Below are 24,781 nucleotides of genomic sequence, written 5' to 3' on the forward strand. Positions count from 1 at the left end.
TTGTAGAACTGACCGGTAGTCTTGGAAGTGTAGGAGCGGTCTGAGCCGTTTCAGGACTTGCAGTTTGTAGAATCCATCCTTGGTGGTATTATTTATAAATTTTTTTAGGTTTAATTGATTGTCCATAATGACTCCGAGGTTTCTGACTTGAGTGGAGAGGGAAAGTTGGCTAGTAGGGAGTAAGTTGGACATAGTATAGTTACTGTCCTGTGAAACGAGGAGTAATTCGGTTTTATTGGAATTGAGGATTAAGTTAAGGCTCATGAGCAGGTTGTTGATGGCTTGGAGGCAGTTGTTCCAGAATTCTAATGTTATTTGTAGAGATTCCATAACCGGAATGAATATTTGCACGTCGTCTGCGTAGATGTAATGGATTAATTTTAGTTTGGAGAGGAGCTGGCAGAGCGGTAATAGATAAATGTTGAAGAGAGTGGGGGATAAAGATGAGCCTTGGGGGACTCCCAGAGAGGAGCGGACTGGGTGAGATTCATTATTGTTGACTCTAACCTTGTAAAATCTGTTTTGAAGAAAAGATTTGAACCATCTGAAAGCAGTGCCTTTTATGCTGATGTCAGATAGCCGATCCAGAAGTATTGAGTGGTTTACCGTGTCTAATGCGGCCGATAGGTCGAGGAGAATGAGTAGGCCGGGTTGTTTTTTGTCTAGATTCAACAGTGTTGTGTCTGTTAGAGAGATTAAGAGGGTTTCTGTATTTCGGGTTTTTTGGAAGCCGAACTGAGAGGGGGATAGTATTTTGTTATCCTCTAAGTACTCCGTGAGTTGCTTATTGACTATTTTTTCTAATATTTTGGAGATGAAGGGGAGTTTAGCAATCGGGCGATAGTTGGCTGGGTCGTCTGGAGACATGTTGGGTTTTTTCAAGAGTGGTTTTAGAATTGCGAGTTTCAAAGGGTCAGGGACTGAACCTTGCATTAGTGAGCAATTAATGATGTCGGCAATAGGTTTGGAGACTGTATTTGAGATGGCGATGAGTAGCTGGCAGGGATCGCATCTGTGGGGTGCGAGGCAGGGTTTGAGTTTCTTAGGACTGTTTCCACCTCTGAGGAAGTCTGCTCGAAGGTTTCCAGACTAGTGTTCTGTTGAGTATTTGAGTAGTATGCTGGTGGAGGAGGGAGAGCATTATTTGTGTTTAAAGGTCTGAGCAGATCGGAGATTTTATTCTTGAAGTGTGTGGCTAACTCTGAGGCTTTGCTGGCTGCTTGATCGTCCGGGATGGTCGTGGGGGGAGATTTGGTGAGAGACGAGATGAGGGAGAATAAAGCTTTAGGATCGAATATGAAATGGTGTATTTTCTGTGAGAAAAAATCTCTCTTCGTTTGTAGGATGGATAACATGTAGAGGTGCATGGAAGATTTGTAGGCTTCCATGTTTGAAAGGGATGGATTTTTTCGCCATGCATGTTCGAGTCTTCTAAGATCTTGTTTCTGGGTTTTGAGTTGAGGGGTGTACCAAGGTTTCCTGTTCTTCGAATTGGAGTGGAGAACTTTAGATGTTAAAGGGCATGTTTGGTCTGCTATGTTCTTAGTTATTTTGATCCAGGATGATGTGGCTGAGTTAGCATCCATGAGGTCTGGTTTGTCTAATGCTGAGGAAAGTAGTGGGCTAAGGGTATCTGGGTTGCATAACTTCCTGAATTGGACTTTGGTTTGATTCTCCCCATTAAACAATACCTATTTATATGTTGGTAGTTTTGTTTTTAAGAATAGTTTCATGAAAAAAATGTGCCTAATTTTCATTTTTTTTAAATACTTCCAATGTTTTTATAGAAAATTTCATACCATATCACAATAAAATTGACCCTTTCAGTTTTTCACAACCAAGCTCTACCCCCCACCCCCCACCAATATCACAAGCAATATTATCCTTACTAGGACCCTAGTTTTGACGACAAATAGTCATCTTCCTCAGGGGAACCCCACCCACTAAAATATTACAAACATAGAAATCTAATGTCTACATCAAAATTGTATTACAAAATTATGACCAAGGAAATACATGTTCAAAAATTATTTTCTATATTGTACCTGAAAATAAAATAAACCAATGTATATATTTTTCTTATATCGTTTGTACAAATTGCATATATAAATTGAAAAATTAGCATATCTACTGATATTGTAGATGTTATAAGATATCCACCCGATATTCATCAGTAAGTTTTTAAAATGCACTTATTCTGCTTATTTTGGAACATGTTGAACTAAACAACCCTTTTCTTCGATTTAAAGAATTAATGATAACGAACCTTTTTTCGGACAAGAAGAGGCTCATATTATAATAATAATCCAAAGCATTAAACTACCATTTATTGTCTATTATACTTATTTAATATCACTAAAGATGTTTCCAGTTCTATCCCTATCGTAAGACGAACATACCGAAAAGGCACCGTATACATGATCACAACACCCAATAAAATTTCTTCCACAATTTACATGCCCTAAACAAAAGAAGAGTCAGAACATGGAATACCCTTACTACTGCATTTCCACAAAACCACTACATACCGAAACACTTATAATTCTAAACTACTTACATTTATAATCCCAAATCCTTTCTATTCCAACAAATGGACCCTGACTCAAAGATGTTTGAAAAAAAACGCCACGCATGAGTTCTGTCAATTATATCTAGTTTATATCGGGCTCATGAACTGAATCACCTACTTTTACGTGTAATCATATTATTGGCATAAAAGATGTCGATTATTCATTATAGTAAACAATGATGATGTCTTATAATTCAACCAAAACTGAAGGAATGCACTCCACTCGATGTCTACATTTAATCCCACTGGTTTAATTGTGTTCCATTCAAAAATGAATTTTTGTAATTAGATATATCACCACCTCTTTTAAGAAGAACTTGAGTAATGATAAAAAAAATTGCAGACCATCTATTCGATGGTTCATCAACTTCCAATGATTTATAAGGGGAGCCTCCTCTTTTTCAGTACGTATACAGCTTAGATGTTCTAATATATGTGCTTTGATTTTCCTTTTAGTTTGGCCTTTATATAACCGAAAGCATGGACGTTTAATTGCATAGACCACCTGCGCTGTTTGACAGTCCTATCTAGTAGGTATATTATATATCCGTTGTAAAGAATTTATGAAAACTTGAGATGTTACGACAACAAAAGGGAATACTGAACAATTGCAACATTGAAATTGACCCTTCACTGTTGATGGATTAGCATTATCATTAAACAATTCTGAAGAGACCAGCTGATCCCGAAGAGAAAGATTCTTTTTAAAAGCAAAAACTGTCGGATCTTTGAATATTGGATCATCTTGGAGTATGGTCCGATGTTTAAGTATAATTGCTTAAAATTACTAGATATATTAGAAAACGGGATTGCACAAATGAACCTGGAAACATGTGACTTGGGCATAGGTATTGGTACGTTTTCCTGGCTCGCAAATAGCATGCATTTATATGCCTTATTAATACACGTGTGACCATAGATCCTGAAATCTCTTTGTTAACGATACTGCTTGCTTTTTTAATTCATCCACAGTGGAACACACTTGCCGTAATCTCAAAAATTGACTTATAGGTATGTTGTTTTTTAAATACCTGGGATGGAAACTATTATAATGCAGTAAAGTATCTTTGTCCATAGATTTCCGAAAAATGGAAGTTTTCAACACACCCTGTTTTTTATAAATACATAGATATAAAAAGGAAATGTATACCTGATGATAATGAAAAGAAAATTGAAGGTTAGGGTCTACAGTAGTGATCCACTGCATAAACATTGTAGGTGATCAAACGTGCCTGCCCATATACATATCATCAATGTATCGCTGCCAGAACACTACATATTTCCAAAACTCTGATTTGTGTACAAACCGACATTCAAAATCATTGACATAGAGGCATGTGATCGAAGGGGCTATAGATGATCCCACAGGGACTCTTTTTTTTTTTGGATGGTTTAATGCCTCACCAAATTTGAAGAAACTCTTCTTTAATGTAATAACAGCCAACTGATGTAAAAATGTTTTTTTATGACCTGATATCGAAGACATTGCAACAACTTCTAAACTATATTGCAGGCATCATCCTGTGGGATATTGGTATATAGCACAGAAATATCTAACATAACATACATGTGGAATGGTGGTTGGTTATCAGTTTCTGACAATTGACTAATACAATCTGATGTGTGCTTGTTATATGACCAAATTTTAAGAACCTCTGGTTGTAACCAACTTATCAATATATTTAGAAATAGGCTCAAATAAGGAACCCATGCTCAACACAATTGGTCGACCAGGTGGAGATTGTATTGACTTATGGATCTTGGGTACTAAATACAGTACTGGAAGTTTTGGATATTGTTCATATAGATAATCTGCCAATTTTTTATCAATCAATTTAAGGCACAAAGTGTCTTGCATCATATCCCAAATTTCCTTTCGTAACTCTTTTTTTGTAGATTCTGATATTAACTTCTGATAAATATCAACATTGAGTTGGCGATATGCTTCTATTAAATAATTGTGCCAATCTTAGGTAACAATCCCCTCTGCTTTATCTGCTGCCTTAATTATAGAATGGTCTTACTTTAGATTTTTTAATGACAACCTCTGAGAATAAGTCAGATTATTGTGAATCCTAAATTTAGATCGTTCCAAGGTTTGAAGGTCTTTTAACACTAATTTCTCAAAAACTGTAATAAACGGATCTTGTGGGTCTGGTAACCGTTTTTTACTTTTTCACCAATTTATTTTGATAATAATTAACATTAGTTTGATCTTCAAAAAACTTTGCCACTTTTAATCTCCTAAAGAATTTAAAAAATTCAACTCTTGTCCGAAAAGCATCATGTTTAACAGATGGAATAAAGACAGTCCAAAATTTAACAAACTTAAGTCGTCCTTACAATTTAGAGGACAAATTGAACACTGTTGTTGTGTTGCATATAGTGTCTTCTGTTGATGATTGGAGCAGAGCTCCTGCACTTGAGTTGATTCCTGAGGATGTTGATGCCAAGGCCTCCTGGTTTCCCGATTGTAAGATCATAAAAATGCGCCAGTTCTTTGTTAATATTAGAATGTATATTTTGATCTACATTGGAGGCACTTAATGTAAATAAAAATTAATTTTTGGATGGAACACAATTGAACCAGTGGGATTAAAAGTAGACAGAGTGGAGCGCATTCCTTTAGTTTTGGTTGAATTATAAGATATTGCCATAAGATAATGAATGATTGCCATATTTTATACCAATAATATGATTACATGTAAAAGTAGGTGGTTCAGTTCATGAGCCCGATATAAACGAAATATAATTGATAGAACACATGCATGGCATTTTTTTTAAACATCTTTGAGTCAGGGTCTGTTGGAATAGAAAGGACTTGGGATTATAAATGTAAGTAGTTTAGAATTATAAGTGTTTCGGTATGTAGCGGTTTTGTGGAAATGCAGTAGTAAGGGTATTCCATGTTCTGACTCTTTTCTTTTGTTTAGGGCATGTAAATTGTGGAAGAAATTTTATTGGGTATTGTGATCATGAATACGGTCCCTTTTCGGTATGTTTGTCTTACAATAGGGATAGAACTGGAAACATCTTTAGTGGTATTGCCTAAGTATAATAGACAATAGGTCCAGTAGTTTAGTGCTTTGGATTATTATTATAATACGAGCCTCTTCTTGTCCGAAAAAAAAAAGTTTTTTTGTTATTAATTTTTTGAATTGAAGAAAAGGGTTGTGGAGTTCAATATGTTCCAAAATAAGTAGAGTAAGTGCATTTTAAAAACTCACTGATGAATGATTTAGTATATTAGTTTTTGAATCCAATGTTAATAATAATGTGTATTCTTTTCAGAGTAGGAAATTGCAATCAACAAGTCAGTTTGACATCAGGTGGATATATTATAACATCCACAATATCGGTAGATATGCTAATTTTTCAATTTATTTATATATGTAATTTGTACAAAAGATATAAGAAAAATATATACATTGATTTATTTTCAGGTGCAATATGGAAAATAATTTTTGAACATGTATTTCTTTGCTCATAATTTTGTACTACAATTTTGATGTAGATATTTTTTTGGTGGGGGGGGGGGGGAGTTTGGTTATGAAAAACTGGAAGGGTTGATTTTATTGTGATATGGTATGAAATTTTCTATATAAATGTTCGAAGTATTTAATAAAAATGAAAATTAGGCACTGTTTGTTTTCTTTTTCATGAGTCTATATGCCGTTACAGTGCTGTAGTTTTACCTTCCTTTCATATTGCCGTGTTTTCCTTTCTTTTTTAGAATAGTTTGTCACTTTGCCTGGCAGTGAAGTCACTCACTGATCTATAGTTTCCTGGATCACCCTGGAACCCTTTTTAAATTGGTGTCACATTGGTCACCCTCCAGCCTTCTGGTACCATGGCTGTTTTAAATGACAGGCTTGCAATTTCATTTTTGCTTTTCTTCAGAACTCTGGGGTGAATACCATCCAGTCCTGGTGATTTGTTAATCTTAAGTCTGTCAGTCTGAGTTATGTCCTCCAGTTTCACAGTGATTCCATTTATCCTCTGGGAGTCATCACCATAAAAAAGTGCTTGTGATGTGGTTATTACACCAGCATCCTCCTCAGTGAAGAAGGGAGGCAAAGAATTCATGTAGTTTTTCAGCTATTTCGTCATTCTCCCCGATCACCCCTTTTACCCCCTGGTCATTTATTTTTACCGAAACATCAAAAGAATCTGTGAATCTCTTTCAATATATAGATCCTCAACCAATATTGTTACTATTGTAACCTACTTTAAATTTATGTAATCTGCTTTGAAGCCATTCTTGGTAAAAAGCAGAATATGAAATGCCAATCAATAAATCTAGCAGCCCAACTCGCTCCCTCTCAGGTTTTTTACTTCAATTGTACTTGGAAAATGTTTTCATTGTTTTTACCTCTATGGCAAGCTTCTTTTTCAATTCTCTTAGCTTGCTTGATTTCTTGTTTACATCTGACTTGCCACTGCTGTTGCTCTTCCCTACATTTCTCATTTGGCTCTGCTTTCCATTTTTTGAATGATGCCCTTTTGGCTTTAATTGCCTCTTTCACCTCACTGTTAAACCATGCTGGCTGGTGCTTGCTTTTCCTTTGGCCTTTTTTTATACACTGAATACATTTTGTCTGAGCCTCAATGATGCTAATTTTAAACAGCATAGATTAAGAAGAATATCAGGGAAACACCAATCTTGCTGCTCCTGCAGTGTGAATGTTAGAACTACCAGCATCTACAATTTAGCTTATTAAGACCTTCATGATACCCGAAGGCACCTCAAATACTTTGAGACTTTTGCATACCATTATCGTGGATCACATATAATCATCGGTCCAACACTATGTAAATATTTTTTTAAAAATTATGCGAATAAATTTCAAATCTAAATCAAAAAGAGGTATAACTCCCCTTTTTCTCAGCTTTTATAAGCACCTGCCTCCAAACAAAGTGACTGTTGGCTTTTCCCATGTTCTATTTATTTATTTATTTATTTTTATATACTGATGTTCCTGTATAGGATACATATCACACCAGTTTACATGAAACTGAACTGTCGCCGAAAGGCGGATACAATGAAACATGAGTTACAATGAACATGTGGAACATTAGGAATACATTATAATATAACAATATAAAATAATAGTAAAATAGTAATAATAAAGTAATAATAATAACAGTAACAATGATAATAAACAATAGCAACATAGGGCTATGCCTAAAGGAGCTTCTAAATAATCTTTATTCGGGACGGGAAAGGAGGGGTGACTGATAGGATAACAGGAGAGAACTAACTTAGCAAGTGGACAGGTTAAGGAAAAGTTAATCTTTGTAAAAGTTAGCGTCAGCAGCCTGGTTCCTCTCTGGAGCAACTGTGTCTAAGGTTTTTGTGCAATCGAATTCAAGGGCTTCAAGGCAGAGCTAGCTGAAACTGAATGGAAAATGATATAGATTAGAAGCTAAGTCATCAAGATTAATGTCATTAATTTGTCTCCTCTTGATGATCCAATTGTTTGCTTTCTCCAGAGTAGTTTTAAACAAAAAAACACTGGAGATTACAAAATGGTCCAACCACGTTGCCTTAATAGAACTTTTGTTGAGGAGTGAACTTCTCACTAGTGAACATCAATCAATCCAAAGTAAGTCCTGCCTTGTGTTAAAAAAAAAAAAAAAAAATCTGCTTTGAAAAGATCCAAGTCGGCCATAGATGTTAAAACTCTTTGTCAGTGTTGGAAGGGTTATCTACGTGAATGTTAGTCACAAAGTATCATAAGATTAAGAACATAAGAAATTGCCGTACTGGGTCAGACCAAGGGTCCATCAAGCCCAGCATCCTGTTTCCAACAGAGGCCAATCCAGGTTACAAGAACCTAGCAAATACCCAAAGACTAAGAAGATCCCATGCTACTGATGCAATAATAGCAGTGGCTGTTCTCTAAAGCAATGGTTCTCAGTGGCTTCTGTCCTGGCCGGCCTACATCATGCCCTGCCCACACCTTTTTCACGGCTCGGCACTTGTGCGCATATTGGTGTTTGCACGCTTGGCGTAAACACCGAAATTTACACACACCGGGCTTTTAAAATCTGAACAGAAATTGCATAAATAGTAAACATCCCATACCAGAACAGCACCAACTTGCAGCACTCAAACAGTAACCACCTTACCTAAGAAAAGGCAACACTGAAAATATTACACCAGGCCTTAAGACAGCAATACACCTCCTATTAGGAAAACAGACCAAGCCAGGCTGCTATAGAAACTACACGCCAGCAGAATCCCTCACCTCAGTTACACGTGCAGACCCTCACCTAACAAAGAATAAAGAGACCAAAACACAACTAGAAGCATGCAGAAAAAACTGAATTGGAAACTGCAACAAGCCAGAGTCTCTGTATGCAGTGTAACAAAGGAAAAAGAGAAACTTCACCAGTCCTTGTAAAACAAATCAAATATAAAATCAATAGCAGCAAAACCATACTAATAGAACACATTTCAAAATAGCTGATGAATGGAATATCCAGTAATTAAAAACTCATATCAAAAATTTCTAGATACCAATAAAATATTTCAAAATAGCAGACACAAAGACCCAATAATGAAAAATAAGGATTAAAAAATGCTTTGTTCTGCATACCAAACTTTTTTAAATCCAGCTACACTAACTGCAATAACCACATCCTCTGGCAACAAATTCCAGAGCTTAATTGTCCATTGAGTGAAAAAGAATTTTCTCCAATTAGTCTAAAATGTGCTACTTGCTAATTTCATGGAGAGCCCTTTAGAACTTCCATTATCTGAAAGAGTAAATAACCGATTTACATTTACCCGTTCTAGAGCTCTCCTGATTTTAAATAGCTCTATCATATCCCCCCTCAGCCGTCTCTTCTCCAAGCTGAACAGCCCTAACCTCTTTAGCCTTTCCTCATAGGGGAGCTGTTCCATTCCTTTATCATTTTGGTCGCCCTTCTCTGTACCACCTTCATCGCAACTGTATCTTTTTTTTGAGATGCAGCAGCCAAAATTGTACACAGTACTCAAGGTTGCAATACAGAGAGGAATTATGACATTTTCCGTTTATTCACCATTCCCTTTCTAATAATTCCTAACATTCTGTTTGCTTTTTTGACTGCCGCAGCACACTGAGCCGACGATTTCAATGTGTTATCCACTATGACGCCTAGATCTCTTTCCTGGGTGGTAGCTCCTAATATGGAACCTAACATTGTGTAACTATAGCATGGGTTACTTTTCCCTATATACATCACCTTGCACTTGTCCACATTAAATTTCATCTGCCATTTAGAAGTCCAATCTTCCAGTCTTGCAAGATCCTCCTACAATTTATCACAATCTGTTTGTGATTTAACTACGCTAAATAATTTTGTATTATATGCAAATTTGATTACCTCACTCATCGTATTCCTTTCCAGATCATTTATATATATATATATATATATATATATATATATATATATATATATTTATATTGAAAAGCACCGGTCCAAGTACAGATACCTGAGGCACTCCACTGTGTGCAATTTTCCACTGAGAAAAGTAACCATTTAATCCTACTCTTTCCTGTTTTTTAACCAGTTTGTAATCCACGAAAGGACACTGCTACCTATCACGTGATTTTTTAGTTTTCTTAGAAGCCTCTCATATGAGGGACTTTGTCAAATGCCTTCTGAAAATCCAAATACACTACATCTACTAGTTCACCTTTATCTACATGTTTATTAACCCCTTCAAAAAAAAATGAAGCACATTTGTGAGGCAAGACTTCCCTTGGGTAAATCCATGCTGACTGTGTTTCATTAAACCATATCTTTCTATATGCTCTGTGATTTTGATCTTTAGAATAGTTTTTACTATTTTTCCTGGCACTGGAGTCAGGCTCACTGGTCTATAGTTTCCTGGATCACCCCTGGAGCCCTTTTGAAATATTGGGGTTACATTGGCCACCCTCCAGTCTTCAGGTACAATGGATGATTTGAATGCCACCCTCCAGTCTTCAGGTACAATGGATGATCTGAATGATAGGTTAAAAATTTTAACTAATAGACCTGAAATTTCATTTTTTAGTTCCTTCAGAACCCTGGGGTGCATACCATCTGGCCTAGGTGATTTGCTACTCTTTAGTTTTTCAATCTGGCCTACTACATCTTTCAGGTTCACAGTGATTTGGTTCAGTTCTTCTGACTCCTCATCCTTGAAAACCAAATCCGGAACCGGTATCTCCCCAACATCCACATTAATAAACACCGAAGCAAATAATTAATTTAGTCTTTCTGCGATGGCTTTATCTTCCCTAAGAGCCCCTTTAACCCCCTCAGTCATCTAACGGTCCAACTTACTCCCTCACAGGTTTCTTGCTTCGGATATATTTTTTAAAGTTTTTATTATGAGTTTTTGCCTCTATGGTCTGCCTTATCAATGTTTTACACTTAACTTGACAGTGCTTATGCATTTTCTATTTTCTTCAGGTAAGTCCTTCTTCTAATTTTTGAAGGATTTTTTTTTTTTTTTTATAAAATAGCCTCTTTCACCTCACCTTTTAACCATGCTGGTAATTGTTTTGCCATCCGTCCACCTTTCTTAATGCATGGAATACATCTGGACTTTGTTTCTAAGATTGTGTTTTTAAACAATGTCCACACCTGTTGTAGACTTTTATCCTTTGCAGCTGCACCTTTCAGTTTTTTTCTAACTATTTTCCTCATTTTATCAAAGTTTCCCTTTTGAAAGTTTAGTGTTAGAGCTGTATATTTACTTATTGTCCCCCTTCTAGTTATTAGTTTAAATTTTTATTTTATTTTATTTATTTATAGTCTTTTATATACTGAAGTATTGGTGATGGCTTTCACTCCGGTTTACATTTTAACAACGAAATACATTAACAATCAAAATAGCAACTATAACATGTAAGAATTTATAGTGAAGATATATATTGAATTCGGATGATCAACTTAAGCACAAGGGTTGGAGATAAACTATAGAAAAAACCTTAATAAGGAGAGAGAAAAATATACAATAGTAAGTCAAGAGAGGGTCATGTTATGACCACCGTTGCAAGTGGCCCCACCACCCTTAGCTCTCTCTCCAAATCCTGCGTTCCACTAAGAATTAAATCTAAAATAGCTCCCTCTCTCGTTGGTTCCTGAACCAATTGTTCCATGAAGCTATCATTTATTACATCCAGGAGCTTTGTCTCTAGCAAGTCCTGATGTTATATTTACCCAGTCAATATTAGGATAATTGAAATCTCCCATTATTACTGCACTGTCAAATTGGTTTGCTTCCCTGATTTCTCTTAGCATTTCATCATCTGTCTGACCATTTTGTCCAGGTGGACGTAGTATACTCCTATCACTATACTCTTACCCAACATACATGGGATTTCTACCCATATAGATTCTACTGAGCATTTAGTCTCTTGTATGATCTTTATCCTGTTGGACCCTATAACCTCCCGGATATAAAGTGCCACACCTCCACCAAGTTGATCCGCCCAATCATTGTGATATAATTTGTACCCTGATATAGCACTGTCCCATTGGTTATCCTCCTTCCACCAGGTCTCTGTGATGCCAATTATGTTTATCTCATCATTCACTACTATACACACTAACTCTTCCATCTTACTTCTTAGACTTCTGGTATTAGCATACAAACATTTCAACATGTGTTTTTTGTTTGTATTAACAACCTGGTTTTCAGTTGACAGGGGTACATTGGAATCTTTTAGCTTAGGTGAGTTTTTAATTATTGGCACTTGGACCTCTTTTCTTATTATTGGAACCTCACTGTCGGGATGCCCTAATTCTAATGCATCATTAGTATCCTTTGAAGATACCTCCCTCCGAACCATGCGCTGCTGAGCGACTGTCGGCTTTCCCCTTTGTTCTAGTTTAAAAGCTGCTCTATCTCCTTTTTAAAGGTTAGCACCAGCAGCCTGGTTCCACTCTGGTTATGGTGGAGCCTTTCCTTTTGGAAAAGTCTCACCCTCCCAAGATTGTTCTCCAGTTCCTTATAAAACTGAATCCCTCTTCCCTGTGCCATAGTCTCATCAATGCATTGAGACTCCGGAGCTCTGCCTGCCTCTGGGGACCTGCGCGTGGAACAGGGAGCATTTCAGAGAATGCTACCCTGGAGGTTCTGGGTTTCAGCTTTCTACCTAAGAGCCTAAATTTGGCTTCCAGAACCTCCCTCCCACATTTTCCTATGTTGTTGGTGCCCACATGTACCACGACAGCCGGCTCCTCCCCAGCACTGTCTATAATCCTGTCTAGGTGACGCTTGAGGTCTGCCACCTTCACACCAGGCAAGCAAGTTACCAGGGAAGTCCTCATGTCCACCAGCCACCCAGCTATCTACATTCCTAATAATCAAATCACCAACTATGATGGCCAGCCTAACCCTTCCATCGTGGACAATATCCCTGGGAAACTTGTCTTCAATGCTAGGCTTTGTTTCTAAGATTGTATGTTTAAACAATGTCCACATCTGTTGTAGACTTTTATCCTTTGCAGCTGCATCTTTCAGTTTTTTTCTAACTATTTTCCTGGAGAACAGGTTCTTGCTACAGAATCAATTACTGCTACACCAGGGTTATGCTCTCCAACCAGGAGACCTTTCTGATCCAAGGCAGCATCAGGGCTGCCAGACTGGATTTGGGACTTGCCTACTATCTCTCTGAAGGTCTCATCAATGTACCTCTCTGTCTGCCTCAGCTCCTCCTGGTTTGCCACTCTAGCCTCCAGAGATCGGACTCGTTCTCTGAGAGCCAGGCGCTCTTTGCACCAGGTGCACACACATGATCTCTCACCGGTGGGTAAAAAGTCATACATGTGACATTTGATGCATAAGGCTGGAAAGCCTCAGAGATAAACTTGACAAGTTCAAGTTCAGAGCTGCATCTGAGAGCAGAAGACGATATATAAGAGACAGGTTATAGGGACTCTGCCTCCAAGTTGACTAGCAACACATTGGTAAAGGTCAAAGGAGGTAACTGTAAGTAATGGAGGCCATGGAGAAGGTTACTTAAAATCACAGCCACGCCTTTCCCTTTCTTGAATATGTAACCTTAGGGATAGGTTTGAGATAAAGAAGAGACTTCCCCATCCATTAATAAAAAGTTCCTGCAAATGAGGACATCGAAGCATATACTCTGCTTCATGGAGTGGGTGTTACATAGCCCTGCAGTTGTTAAATTACATTTTTCTGATAGTATATTGGGGTAATGGAAATACATTGATAATGCTGTGACAGGCCAAAGGGCTTCCAACCAGTAGGGGACAAAAATGAGGAAGCCTTGCGCGTATGGAAATATGGGCAGGGTTTACAATAAACCCCACTGAGAGAGAATTTGAAGAACCAAAGGCTTATTCATAAGCAAGGAAAACGTAATGCTCCAGTAGAAACTAACCTACTGTGTATAACCAACATACCCTAAAGGAGAACAGGAGGAGCAGAAAGCGCAGGAAGGGTTGATGTACAGCACTGTGTAATACTGAACTAATAAATGGGGAAGCTTCGGCCGGGCCCTGCTCCCTGGGCAGAGAGCAGGATCTGGACCATGGCTTTCAGATGACCGCCTCGTTTCCCTCCCAACGAGATCCATCTCCTGCCCTCACTTCCATCTGTGATTACGGCTTTTGAGATATTTCATTATTAATATTTTGCTAAGGGCTATTAATTTTAAAAGTTAAACAATTATTCTGTTCCGGTGACAGGAGGAAACCAGGTTTAATTGTCTAGAGGCTTTTCTAAAGAGAGAGGAGGAGGATTCTTTCTTTGCTTTACGAGACTGGCTGGGGGATAAAGGGGTCGGCAGGAGTGGCACTGTCTGTCTAAGGGATGTTAGGTGGGAGCTGCCTGAATGGCAGCAGGGGGTAGAGAAGGAGCTGCTTCAAATTCTCTCTCTCAATTGCCGTGGAATCACTGAAAACTTGGGGGCCTTAATCTTAACCAAAAGGGTGACCCGGACGTAGCTGTAAAGTCATTACAAACGTGTGGCAGATTTATGCTTCTAATCATAATTGTCTGGACTTCATTCTGGAAATTTGGAGGATAAATTTAGTTAATCCAACAGTACTGACTATCTTTTTTTTTTTTTTTTTTAACTTTTTACCACTATGTGCTGGGTTCTTGATGTGCTCCGTATTGGAGGGGGGGGGGGGAGAGACAGGCACTCGGTAACGAGGACGTGCCTTGCTTCTGATCTCTGCATGCCTGACTCTCCTGCCTCTGCTTTCCTCGCAGGTATGGTGCTGGTTCGCAGTGAGAATGGCCAGTTGTTAATGATTCCTCAGCAGGCTTTAGCTCAGATGCAGGCACAGGCACAGTCTCAGACCAGCATGGCTCCACGGCCCGCCACACCGACCAGCGCTTCTCCTGTACAGATCTCAACGGTGCAGGTCAGCTTCCCCTGTACATCCCGCTGCTGGATGGGGTCGGAGAGGGGGAAGTGTTCTGAGAGCAGGGTTTTGCGGGACCCTCATTTAAGGTTCTGTACTTTTTTTTTTAAATTTTGTATCTACTTTGCCCTAATCCATTTGCTGCCCATAAAAAATTATGTTTACAAGAAACCGTAGCTCAAGCAGGCTCCCTCTTCTCCATTTTTCTAGTTCCTATTGGGATTCACTGGAAAGCCAGGCGTGAGATAAAATATATCTTTATCTTTGCTGCTTTTTCATATTGCATATTGTATATTTACCATTAGAATACTTATTATCAATGGCATTTGACTTCTGTCTTGAAATGGATCATTTTTACAAGCACAAATGTCCAGATTATATTTTTTCCTTGGTAATTTCTTTACAGGCTTCCGGTGCACCTATAATTGCACGACAGGTGGCCCCAACCATAATTAAGCAGGTGTCTCAGGCGCAGACAACGGTACAGCCCACGACGACACTACAGCGGCCCCCTGTAGTACAGGTGAGTGCGAGTCACATCTGCCAGTCTGGCTCCGTTTCTCTGCCTCTGAGGCCTCTTATTGGCATAAGAGCCGCCAGTGCTCAGAGCACAATGCTACAGCCAGACAAGAGGAGCTCTTAATAGAAAATAATATTAAAAACTGAGTGAGCTGCGTTTTTTGGATTCTTTCACCTTAAACTGCAAGGTAAAGCGATTAAAAAGCCTTTCCCTCTGCTTTAAGTCTCATGTATTTTTTTTAAAATATGTTTTTTGTCGTCGTTTGACTAAAGAAAATAGTTTGGGTGCAGTTTTTGATCTAGAAAGGATTGAAATCTTGGAAACAGAGGACTGACGCTGCTTGCTGGGAAATTGCTTGGCCTCCAGAATGAAGTGGTGTTGAGCCCCATGCCAATCAAAAAAAAAAAATCCAACTATTTGGAAGAACAAACCCTTTGCCCTTATACATGTAACCACTGATATAACTGTATTAATTACTTCTTAGCCTTTCAGCTAAGATTAGATGAGCTGATGTTAGCCCCTTCTTGACCTTTTAGGTGAGATTGAGAACCTGCGCAACATGCGAGGTTACTGCCCTGCCACCTGACCTCACTGGGTACACAGTTACTTTACAAGCATTGGCAAAGCAGGGGCATTACATTTTCTTTCTTAATTCTTTATTTATCACTTTTTCTAACACATGAAATATTTTAAAGTATACAGGAAACATGTTATACCACATTAGAGAAAATGTTTAACATTAAGTAATTACATATATAACACAAGAATATTCTAATGCTTTAACCCTAATCTCAATGCAATTGAAACTCCGGAGGCTAAACTTAGAGGAGTATTAGGAAATTAAACAAATATAGTATAATAAGGCTTTACCTGATCACAGAGCTGTTTTTACTTTTATTTATCTGGTTCCCTAAGGTACTTCCTGGGATAGAAAATCTAAATAAACTCGCAGCTGTTTGGGAGAAAAGAATATTTAGGTATCACTCTTTCTTTATGATACATTTGCAGGGGTATCGTAATATAAAGGAGACCCCTTTAGATGTAGTCTCTTGTCTCATGCTCAGAATATCCTTCCGTCTCTCCTGAGGGTCACTCAGGAGAGACGGAATTACATTTTCTGCTTAAAAAAATGCCCCTTGCTGGAAGGCTATTCCAGAGCCCACCTGTCTAGAAGAAAAGTAGCATTTTCTCCTAGGACAGCAGGATGTTAGTCCTCACCTGTGAGTGACATCATCAGATGGAGCCCGGCACGGAAAACGTTTGTCAAAGTTTCTAGAAGCTTTGACTAGCACACTGAGCATGCCCAGCCTGCCACTATCCACGCGTCCATGCAAGATCCCCCTTCAGTTTCTTCTTTTCCGCGGTACAGTTGCCTTGCGGTTTTGGAGCTCAGACTCTTAAGAGTATTTTTTCTTGTCTTTTTCCCGGTTCTTCTCCATCCGAACACTGGGTCCCCCTTCTCCGGACGACGTCCCCCTCTCGATGCGGTAGGTTTATTTTTTCTACCTCCTCTGCAGTTGATTCCCAGTGCACCGCTCCCCAGTGACCACTGGCCATTGACTGCACGCCGGTTATTTTTCTTCATGGCGGCATTCGTTTTTTGCTGGTGCCCCCAATGCCTGCGGACCATGTCCATCACAGATCCACATGAGATCTGTATCCTTGGCCTAGGGGTATCGCACAACGTCCGGGGGTGTCACCTGTGTGATTAGATGATCCCCCCCACAAAGGCATTCGCATCAGCTTGATAAAATGGAGGAACGTTTTGGCTCCAAGAAGTCTGCTCCATCCATGCCTGTGTCGGAATTGATGCCCCGGGGTCGAGGGAAACCGCTCTCTACAACCCCGGCGGCATTGTCTAAGAACCATGGAGATGGTGACTACTCTTCCATGGTCTCTCCACATTCAAGGACATCAAGATCCTCAGCTTCCTTGATCTCGAGCATCATGGGAAATCCCAGAAACACACCGGTTGCCATTGACGCATGGCACTGGTCCCGGTGCAGCATCGGCTGCTGCTATACCGCCACCGAGGCACCCCGTGGTGAGGAGGCCTCATCCTGTGGCAGACCTGGGCATCCCAGGCGTTTCCCACCGATACTGGTGCCGGGCACCGTGCCTCCTTAGAACTTCAAGGAAGTGCCAGTGACGTCTCGGCCCCCTCCATCAGTCCTGTCCTCAGACTGACTTCAAGAGTGAGCTGGATCGCAGGGTGCAGTGTGCGGTACTTTGAGTCCTAGGGAGCGTTGAACCGCCCCCGCTACCAGCCTCCATACCGGTGCCAGACCCTGTGCCATGCATCCTGGTGCCCTTCTCGAGCGTCTGGATGTCCTACTTGGAGCACTTGTGACGCAGCCGGTGCCCAAAGGACCTTCAGTTCCCCAGTGGCCACGATGCCCCCCTTAGGTGCGATTCCCATCATTGGGACCTCCGAGGAGGAAGATGCGCACCAACCGCCGGCACCGTCCGGTGCAGTGGTCCCAAGGCCGTTTGCTTCCCAAGCTCTTGCCCAGGCCATCCGGCCTCCTGAGACCCTCTGTGCCCCCTGTTCCACTGGGGCTGTCGGCCCCCTCGATGCCTTTGGGTCCCTTGGAACCCAGGTCTGGGGATTTGTACAGACCTCACCTGCATAAGCCCCACAGGGACCTCAGCGAGGAAGGAGTGGCCTTATGATCTGTGGGGAGACGACTCTTTGGAGTCTTCCTCCAAGATTTCTGACTAGCCCCTCTCGGACTCTTTGCCCCTGGAGGAAAGGTGTTGGACTCCCCCGGAGTGTCTCTCCTTTGCTGGCTTTGTACGGACCATGGCCTAGACCATCCCCTTCCAACTTCTCACGGAGGAGGATGCATGGCATAAAATGTTGGAGGTCCTCCAATTTGTTGATGCCATGAAGGAGATAGTGGATATTCCCATCCACAACATCCTTCTTAGGAGGATGTCGTGGATGAAAACACCCAGTTTTCATCGCCCCAGTGAATAGAAAGGCAGATGCCACCTATTTGGTGCAACAGGCCTTGGGCTTTGAGAGATGCCACCATCCCCGCCAGTCTGTGATAGTGGAGTCCGCACCCATGCCTCTGTCCCGCCAGGGCGAGAGCATAAGGAGCTCGATGCCTTGGGCAGGAAGGTTTTTCAGGGCACCATGCTCATTGCCCGGATAGCCTCCTAATCGGAACCTATGGAAGCAGGTCCAAGAAATTGTGGAACATCTCCCGTAGCAGCAGCAGGAGTCTTTGCTATCACACATCAAGGCTTTGAAGCAGGAAAACACAAGGTGAGATCCACCTATAATGTCTTTGAGACCACTGCCAGGGTGGCCGCCGTGGGCATTGGTGCCCGTAGAATTGCCTGGCTCCGTGCCTCTGACCTAAGCCCAGAGCTCCAGGAGAAAATGGCTGACCTCCCTTGTACAGGAAAGAATCTCTTTGGGGACAAGGTCAGGGATGTGGTAGCCCAGTTGAAAGATCACCATGAAACCCTTCAAATAGCTATCTGCCAGTGCTTCGGACCCGCTGACCTCCACATGGAAACCTCCCCAACCCAGTTCTAGGAGGTCTTTTTATAGGCAGTGGAAATATTATCCCCATGCCTCTCGGTCTCTCCTCTCCGCACTGCTTCCAGGGGCTGCTCCCACCAACAGAGGACTCCTAGGAACCAGCCGGCTCCTAAACAGGCTCCAGCGAAGGGGTCTTGACTGGGGGTGAGAGAGTATGAGTCAGCACGTCGTACCCCTGCCACCCGATCCCCCGGTGAGGGACAGACTTCTCTGCTTTGCCTGCTGTTGGTTGATCATCACCTTGGATGACGGGTCCTCACTATTGTTCATCAGGGGTATCGACTAAACTTCAGAGAAATCCTGGAGGACTCTCCCACATGTCCATCATGGGGTTCGTTCGCCCATACTTCTCGCAGAGCTCTCTGCCCTCCTATAGGCAGGAGCTGTAGAACCCGTCCCCAGTCACTACTAGGGGACGGGTTCTACAGTCACTACTAGGGTCGAGGGTTCTATTCAAGGTATTCTATTCAAGGTATTTCCTGATCCCCAAGAGAACTGAGAGCTTGCACCCCATTCTCTATGTCAGGGCATTGAAAAATTCCTCAGAAGGGAAAAACTCAAAATGATTTCTCTGGATACTCTGATCCCCCTGCTCAAAAAGGGGGACTGGCTCTGCTCCCTGGACCTCAAAGATGGCTACGCCCACATTGCCATCTTTCGCAGAGACAGGAAGTATCTACACTTTGTGATGGGGAAGGCTCACTACCAATACAGAGTGCTGCCATTTGGTTTGGCCTCAGCCCCTCACGTCTTCACCAAGTGCCTGGCAGTGGTGGAGGCACACCTCAGATGGCAAGCAGTGCATGTCTTCCCTTACCTAGACAACTGGCTGGTCAAAAGCGACTCACAACTGGGAGCGCTGGATGCTTTGGCCCTGATAATTGTTGCTCCCTATTCAGAACAGACGGCCGTCCTCCCGCCAATTCCTTCACCCTTCACTGGGGCATGGGTCTCCTGTACGTGTACCCTACTCTTCCGCTTCTCATGTAAACTCTCTTGAGACTCCAGCAGGATCAGGGGACCATGATCCTGGTAGCGCCTCATTGGCCTAGGGCAGGCCTGGTTACCTTCAGGATCTGTCGATCAGGGATCCGATCTGCCTAGGGACTGCGCCCGATCTGATAACACAGAATCAGGGCACTCTGCACCATCCGAACCTACAGGCGTTAGCCCTAATGGCTTGGACGTTGAGTGCCTAGTCCTTCAGCCCTTGGTTCTCTGACAGTGTCGCCCTGGTACTGATACGGTAGCTTCCAGGAAGCCTTCCACTAGGAAGTCTTACAGGTTGAAGTGGAAGAGGTTCTCAGTGTGGTGTACATGGTATGGATTAGATCCATTTACTTGCCCACTTCTCAGGTTCTTGGACTAATTGTGGCACCTTTCCAAGGCCGGACTTAAAACCACCTCTGTCAGAGTTCATCAGAGTGTGATTATTGCTTACCATCGGGATGTTTCTGGCACACCCATCTCGGTTCAGCCTATCGTAAATAGCTTCATGTGTGCCTGCTGCAGCTAAAGTTGCCTCTGTGGCTCCCTGTGATTTCCTAGGATCTCAACGTTGTGCTGGATCATGTGGTCCTTTGTACATATCCCAAGTTCCTGCCTAAGGTCGTGATTGATTTTCACCTTAATCAGTCCATTGTATTGCCCACCTTTTTTCCAAGACTCCATTCCCATCAGGGGGAACGGGCTTTGCATACACTGGATTGCAAGAGAGCTCTGGCCTTCTGTTTAGACTGCTCAGTAGGCCATAGACAATCCACCCAGCTGATCATTTCTTTTGCTAAGAACAGACTGGGGGTCGTGGTGAGTAAACAAGACCTTATCCAACTGGTTTGCAGATTATGCATAGCAGAATGAGTTACAGTTGAGCCTTCAGCTAGAAACCTGAGTTAAAGCTCACTCTGTGAGGGCTATGGCGGCCTCGGTGGCCCACGGACAGGAAGTCCCTGTCGTCGAGATTTGCAGGGCTGTGACGTGGAGCTCTCTACACACGTTCACTGCCCATTACTGCTTGGACAAGGATGGTTGACAAGATGGGAAATTTGGCCAATCTGTCCTGCTCAATCTCTTTCAGACCTAAACCCAACTCATCCTACCTAGGGCGTTCTACTTAAGGCCAGGCTGTCTCCCTGCCTTCCAATAGTACCGCAGTTGTTTTTGTGCCCGTTGGCACCTTGTTCGGTACGTGTTGGTCTCTCTTGCTGCTGGGAACAGCCAGGAGCTTGGTATTCACCCATCTGTGAAGACTACCATCCTGCTTGTCCTAGGAGAAAGCACAGTTGCTTACCTGTAACAGGTGTTCTCCTAGGACAGCAGGATGATAGTCCTCAGGTAATCCACCCACCATCCTGCGGAGTTGGGTTTTCCTGCATTTTGTTTTATTTTTTTGCTCGTATTCTGCTATGTTACGAGACTGTAGGGGGGATGTGTGGATAGTGGCAGGCTGAGCATGCTTAGTGTGCCAGTCAAAGGTTCTAGAAACTTTGACAAAAGTTTTCCATGCCGGGCTCCATCTGATAATGTCATCCATGTGTGAGGACTAACATCCTGCTGTCCAGGGAAAACACCTGTAACTGCTTGGGTGATCTTGCCTTGTACAAAGCTAATAAGCCATATCTGTCTTGTTTTAAAATTGCCAACTAAAGGCACTCCTAGATGTGGTTATGTCAGCACATCTGTGGTATGCAGTGACCCACACAAGCCAAAGGCCACCAGAAAATACATGATCTAGGGTAGCTTAGTGCTGATCTCATGCTAATGTCTTGGAGGTAAATATTCAGTAACTTTACTTGGCTATTCGGCAGCAGAAAACTGAATACATGTTCTGCTGAATGTAGCCGTCTAAAGTCAGTTAACTGGTTTACAACAGCCTTCTGGCACACCAGACGTCATCTGAATACCGGTATCTAGATAGCGCTGAATATTGGCGCTAACCAGCGTTAAACCCTGCCATGCACCTACACTGCCTCGTTTGTACTCAGCTAAAACGTATTCATTTGGCTGGGTGGGAAATTCAAAACTCAAATTTAGCCAGATAAAAGCCCGGTGCGTGCCAAAACTGAGAGTTACGCACACAGGTCGGGCGGATTTTAAAAGGCGCCAGAGTATGGGAGTATCTCTTACTACGCGCACACGGGGTTTCTCGGAAAATGGGGCGGGGCATGGGCGTTCTTGGACTTCTCAATGAAACCAGCCCCTAAATAATCGCACACGAAACTTTACTTCTGTTATGGATAAAATTAAAAAAAATCTAGGAGGGTTTGAAAGGTGGGGGCTAACAGAGGGGAAGAGAGCCTATTAAACCTGGGGGTTCCCAGTTTGCCTGTGCACACGTGGGCATGCTCAGAATTATTTTATACCATCTGCGCATGTACACGCTTACGCTATAAAATGGCCACGTGTCTGGACGCGAGCCCGCAAAGGCGCGTACGTGTGCGTCCACGTGGCTGTTTCAGATGTATCGTCTTTCAGTATTTCCCTCTATCTACTTGTCCTTTGTTATATTTTTATTTCTCTTTCCTTCCTGCTGCTTTTACTGAGCTTTACAGCACTGGCATAATCTCACAAAGCAGCACAAGCAGCCAGTTAGATTTGTCTGGGGCTGCTTCTCCCAACCCAGCAGCACTGACTTTTCATCGCCATGTGCAGATCTTAATGATATCACACTGCACATTTTATGGCCAGCATTCAGTTATTTGAACATCGAATGCTTTGTGTGTTAAGAAGTTGTCCACTTTTTTAGCCCACTCTGTCTGTGTGGATCTGTCCCCCTTATCCTATCCACACCAAATTTTCAGGATGTCAGGGGGGATGTGAGGACTCTGGCTCGGGTGTGGACTGTGCACGTGTGCAGGCTTCTTTAGTCCTGGATGGAACTTATAGTTTTTTACTTTGGTGACACATCAGGATTTTGTGCCTTTAAGACTTCCTAAGCGTATGATATAATTTCTGTGGGATAGTGGTTATTTCAGACAAAGTGCAGATGCATCTGAGCTATATATTACTTCAGCTAGTGAGTTGAGAAAAGCGGAGATCTTAAGTGACAAATTCTCACTATTTCATTCCAGGTAGAGAACTTTTGAATGACAAATTAAAAGATGAACTTTTAAGAATGGAGACTTTTCCTGTAGTTTAGTTTGCATAGGTACTGCCTCTTACACTAAGGCCTGATTCAGGAAACCTTTTTCTCCTGTATGCAGAAGTGAATGAGGCCCCTGTTCTTCTCCTTCACAGCTGAAGCGCCCAGCGTTATTTAGCTTTTAATAAGACAGCATTGCAGGACAAGGCCTTGCTGCGGATGTGCCTTATAAAAGAGCTCGCAGAGTTGCAGACTCCGGCTTCTTTTAACGCACGTATTTTAGGGAGATTTTTAGAGAGCTATAACCTGTGTTTCCCTTTTAAAAATTAGCCCCTGCACACATTAAAAGCGTCTGTGACGTTGCACCTGCTATTTGCGTGAGCTGTGGAGGAAAGGCAAAAATTCTCTGTTGACACATGATAAAACAGCATTGGAGAGCAAATTATAGTGAATTGTGGTAAAAGCTTGCAAAACTTGCACGTTACGTCCAAGTTTTAATACAGTCATATACTGTAAGAACTGTGAATACTGTGTCACTTCTGAAGATCACACATACCAGAAGACATTGACAAGGAAATTAGGTGGAAGGCCACTAAAATAGTGCATGGACTGCCTGCGGAGCCATACACAGAGAGACCGCAGGAGCTGAAAATAGACTCTAGAGCAGTGGTTCTCAACCTTTTTTCTATTGGGACACCCCTGGCAGATAACGCTTACAGGCGTGACACACTGTAAATATATGTACTCTGCATCCACAGGAACCCGCCCTCCCACCCCATCCCCAAACAATGGATGCAGAGCAGAACTAGGATATTTCAAATACAACTCGCTATATAAAAAAGATATTCTGATTCTGCTGCTATCTCAGTAACAGAAACACAAACTCCCTTACTATCAGGCGTATTGTAAAATACAAAACCTGGAAAAAAAAACACTGAGCACATGTGTAGCAAACCTTCCACACCATTGCAACACTAATTCCAAGAACTCAAACAGCAATAGCCCTTCCTATGAAAAGGCAGCAGTGCAGCCCCAATGCATGTCCTATTGAGAGTGAGAAAATGCAACAAAGAAGATTGATTCAAATCCCTACCTACTAGTAATATACCTCACCTCACTCACACATATAGATCCAGCCTTCACCAATACAGAATAAAAGACCACAAATTACAAATGTGGAGACAAAAGTAAGTTTGCTTACTGTAAACAGTGTTTCCGTAGATAGCAAGATGAATTAGCCATGTTGTCTGGGAGCGTCGACGCGACCAGAGTAGGCGGAGCTTCCCTCAGATAGTGTCAGAGTTTTGAACTCTGTGCGTCTGCGCGGTCGTCTTCCCACGCGAATCCGTTTCTCTCCTCAGTCTCTTTGTCACCAAACGAGGTGTATAACCAAAAAAGTGATGAGTAGAAATATGGACTGTCTAGGGAGGTGGGAGGGATCGCATGGCTAATTCATCCTGCTATCTACGGAAACACCATTTACGGTAAGCAAACTTGCTTTTTCCCGTCGATAGCAGGGCTGAATTAGCCATGCTGTCTGGGAGTCCCAAGCTCCTGGGTTGTGTCTGTCTAGGTTGTAGTTAAAGAATTAGGATCACAACCCTTGTAAGTGTAGACAGTCCTATGGCTTGGTAATGGTTGATAAGGCTGCAGTTCCCAGAGCAGCGTCTG

General features: G+C 41.9%; 1 protein-coding gene across 1 annotated transcript in view; it reads left to right on the top strand.

The window, feature by feature from the left end:
* TAF4 (TATA-box binding protein associated factor 4) overlaps positions 1-24,781 on the top strand; it is a 151,722-nt gene that overhangs the window by 47,342 nt on the left and 79,599 nt on the right. Inside the window, exons 3-4 of the mRNA XM_029612659.1 lie at positions 14,799-14,953; positions 15,360-15,476. Of these exons, the coding sequence (XP_029468519.1) occupies positions 14,799-14,953; positions 15,360-15,476 (272 nt within the window). The remainder of the gene's footprint in view (positions 1-14,798; positions 14,954-15,359; positions 15,477-24,781) is intronic.

The sequence above is a fragment of the Rhinatrema bivittatum genome, chromosome 8 (assembly GCF_901001135.1).
Source record: "Rhinatrema bivittatum chromosome 8, aRhiBiv1.1, whole genome shotgun sequence".
NCBI lineage: Eukaryota > Metazoa > Chordata > Amphibia > Gymnophiona > Rhinatrematidae > Rhinatrema > Rhinatrema bivittatum.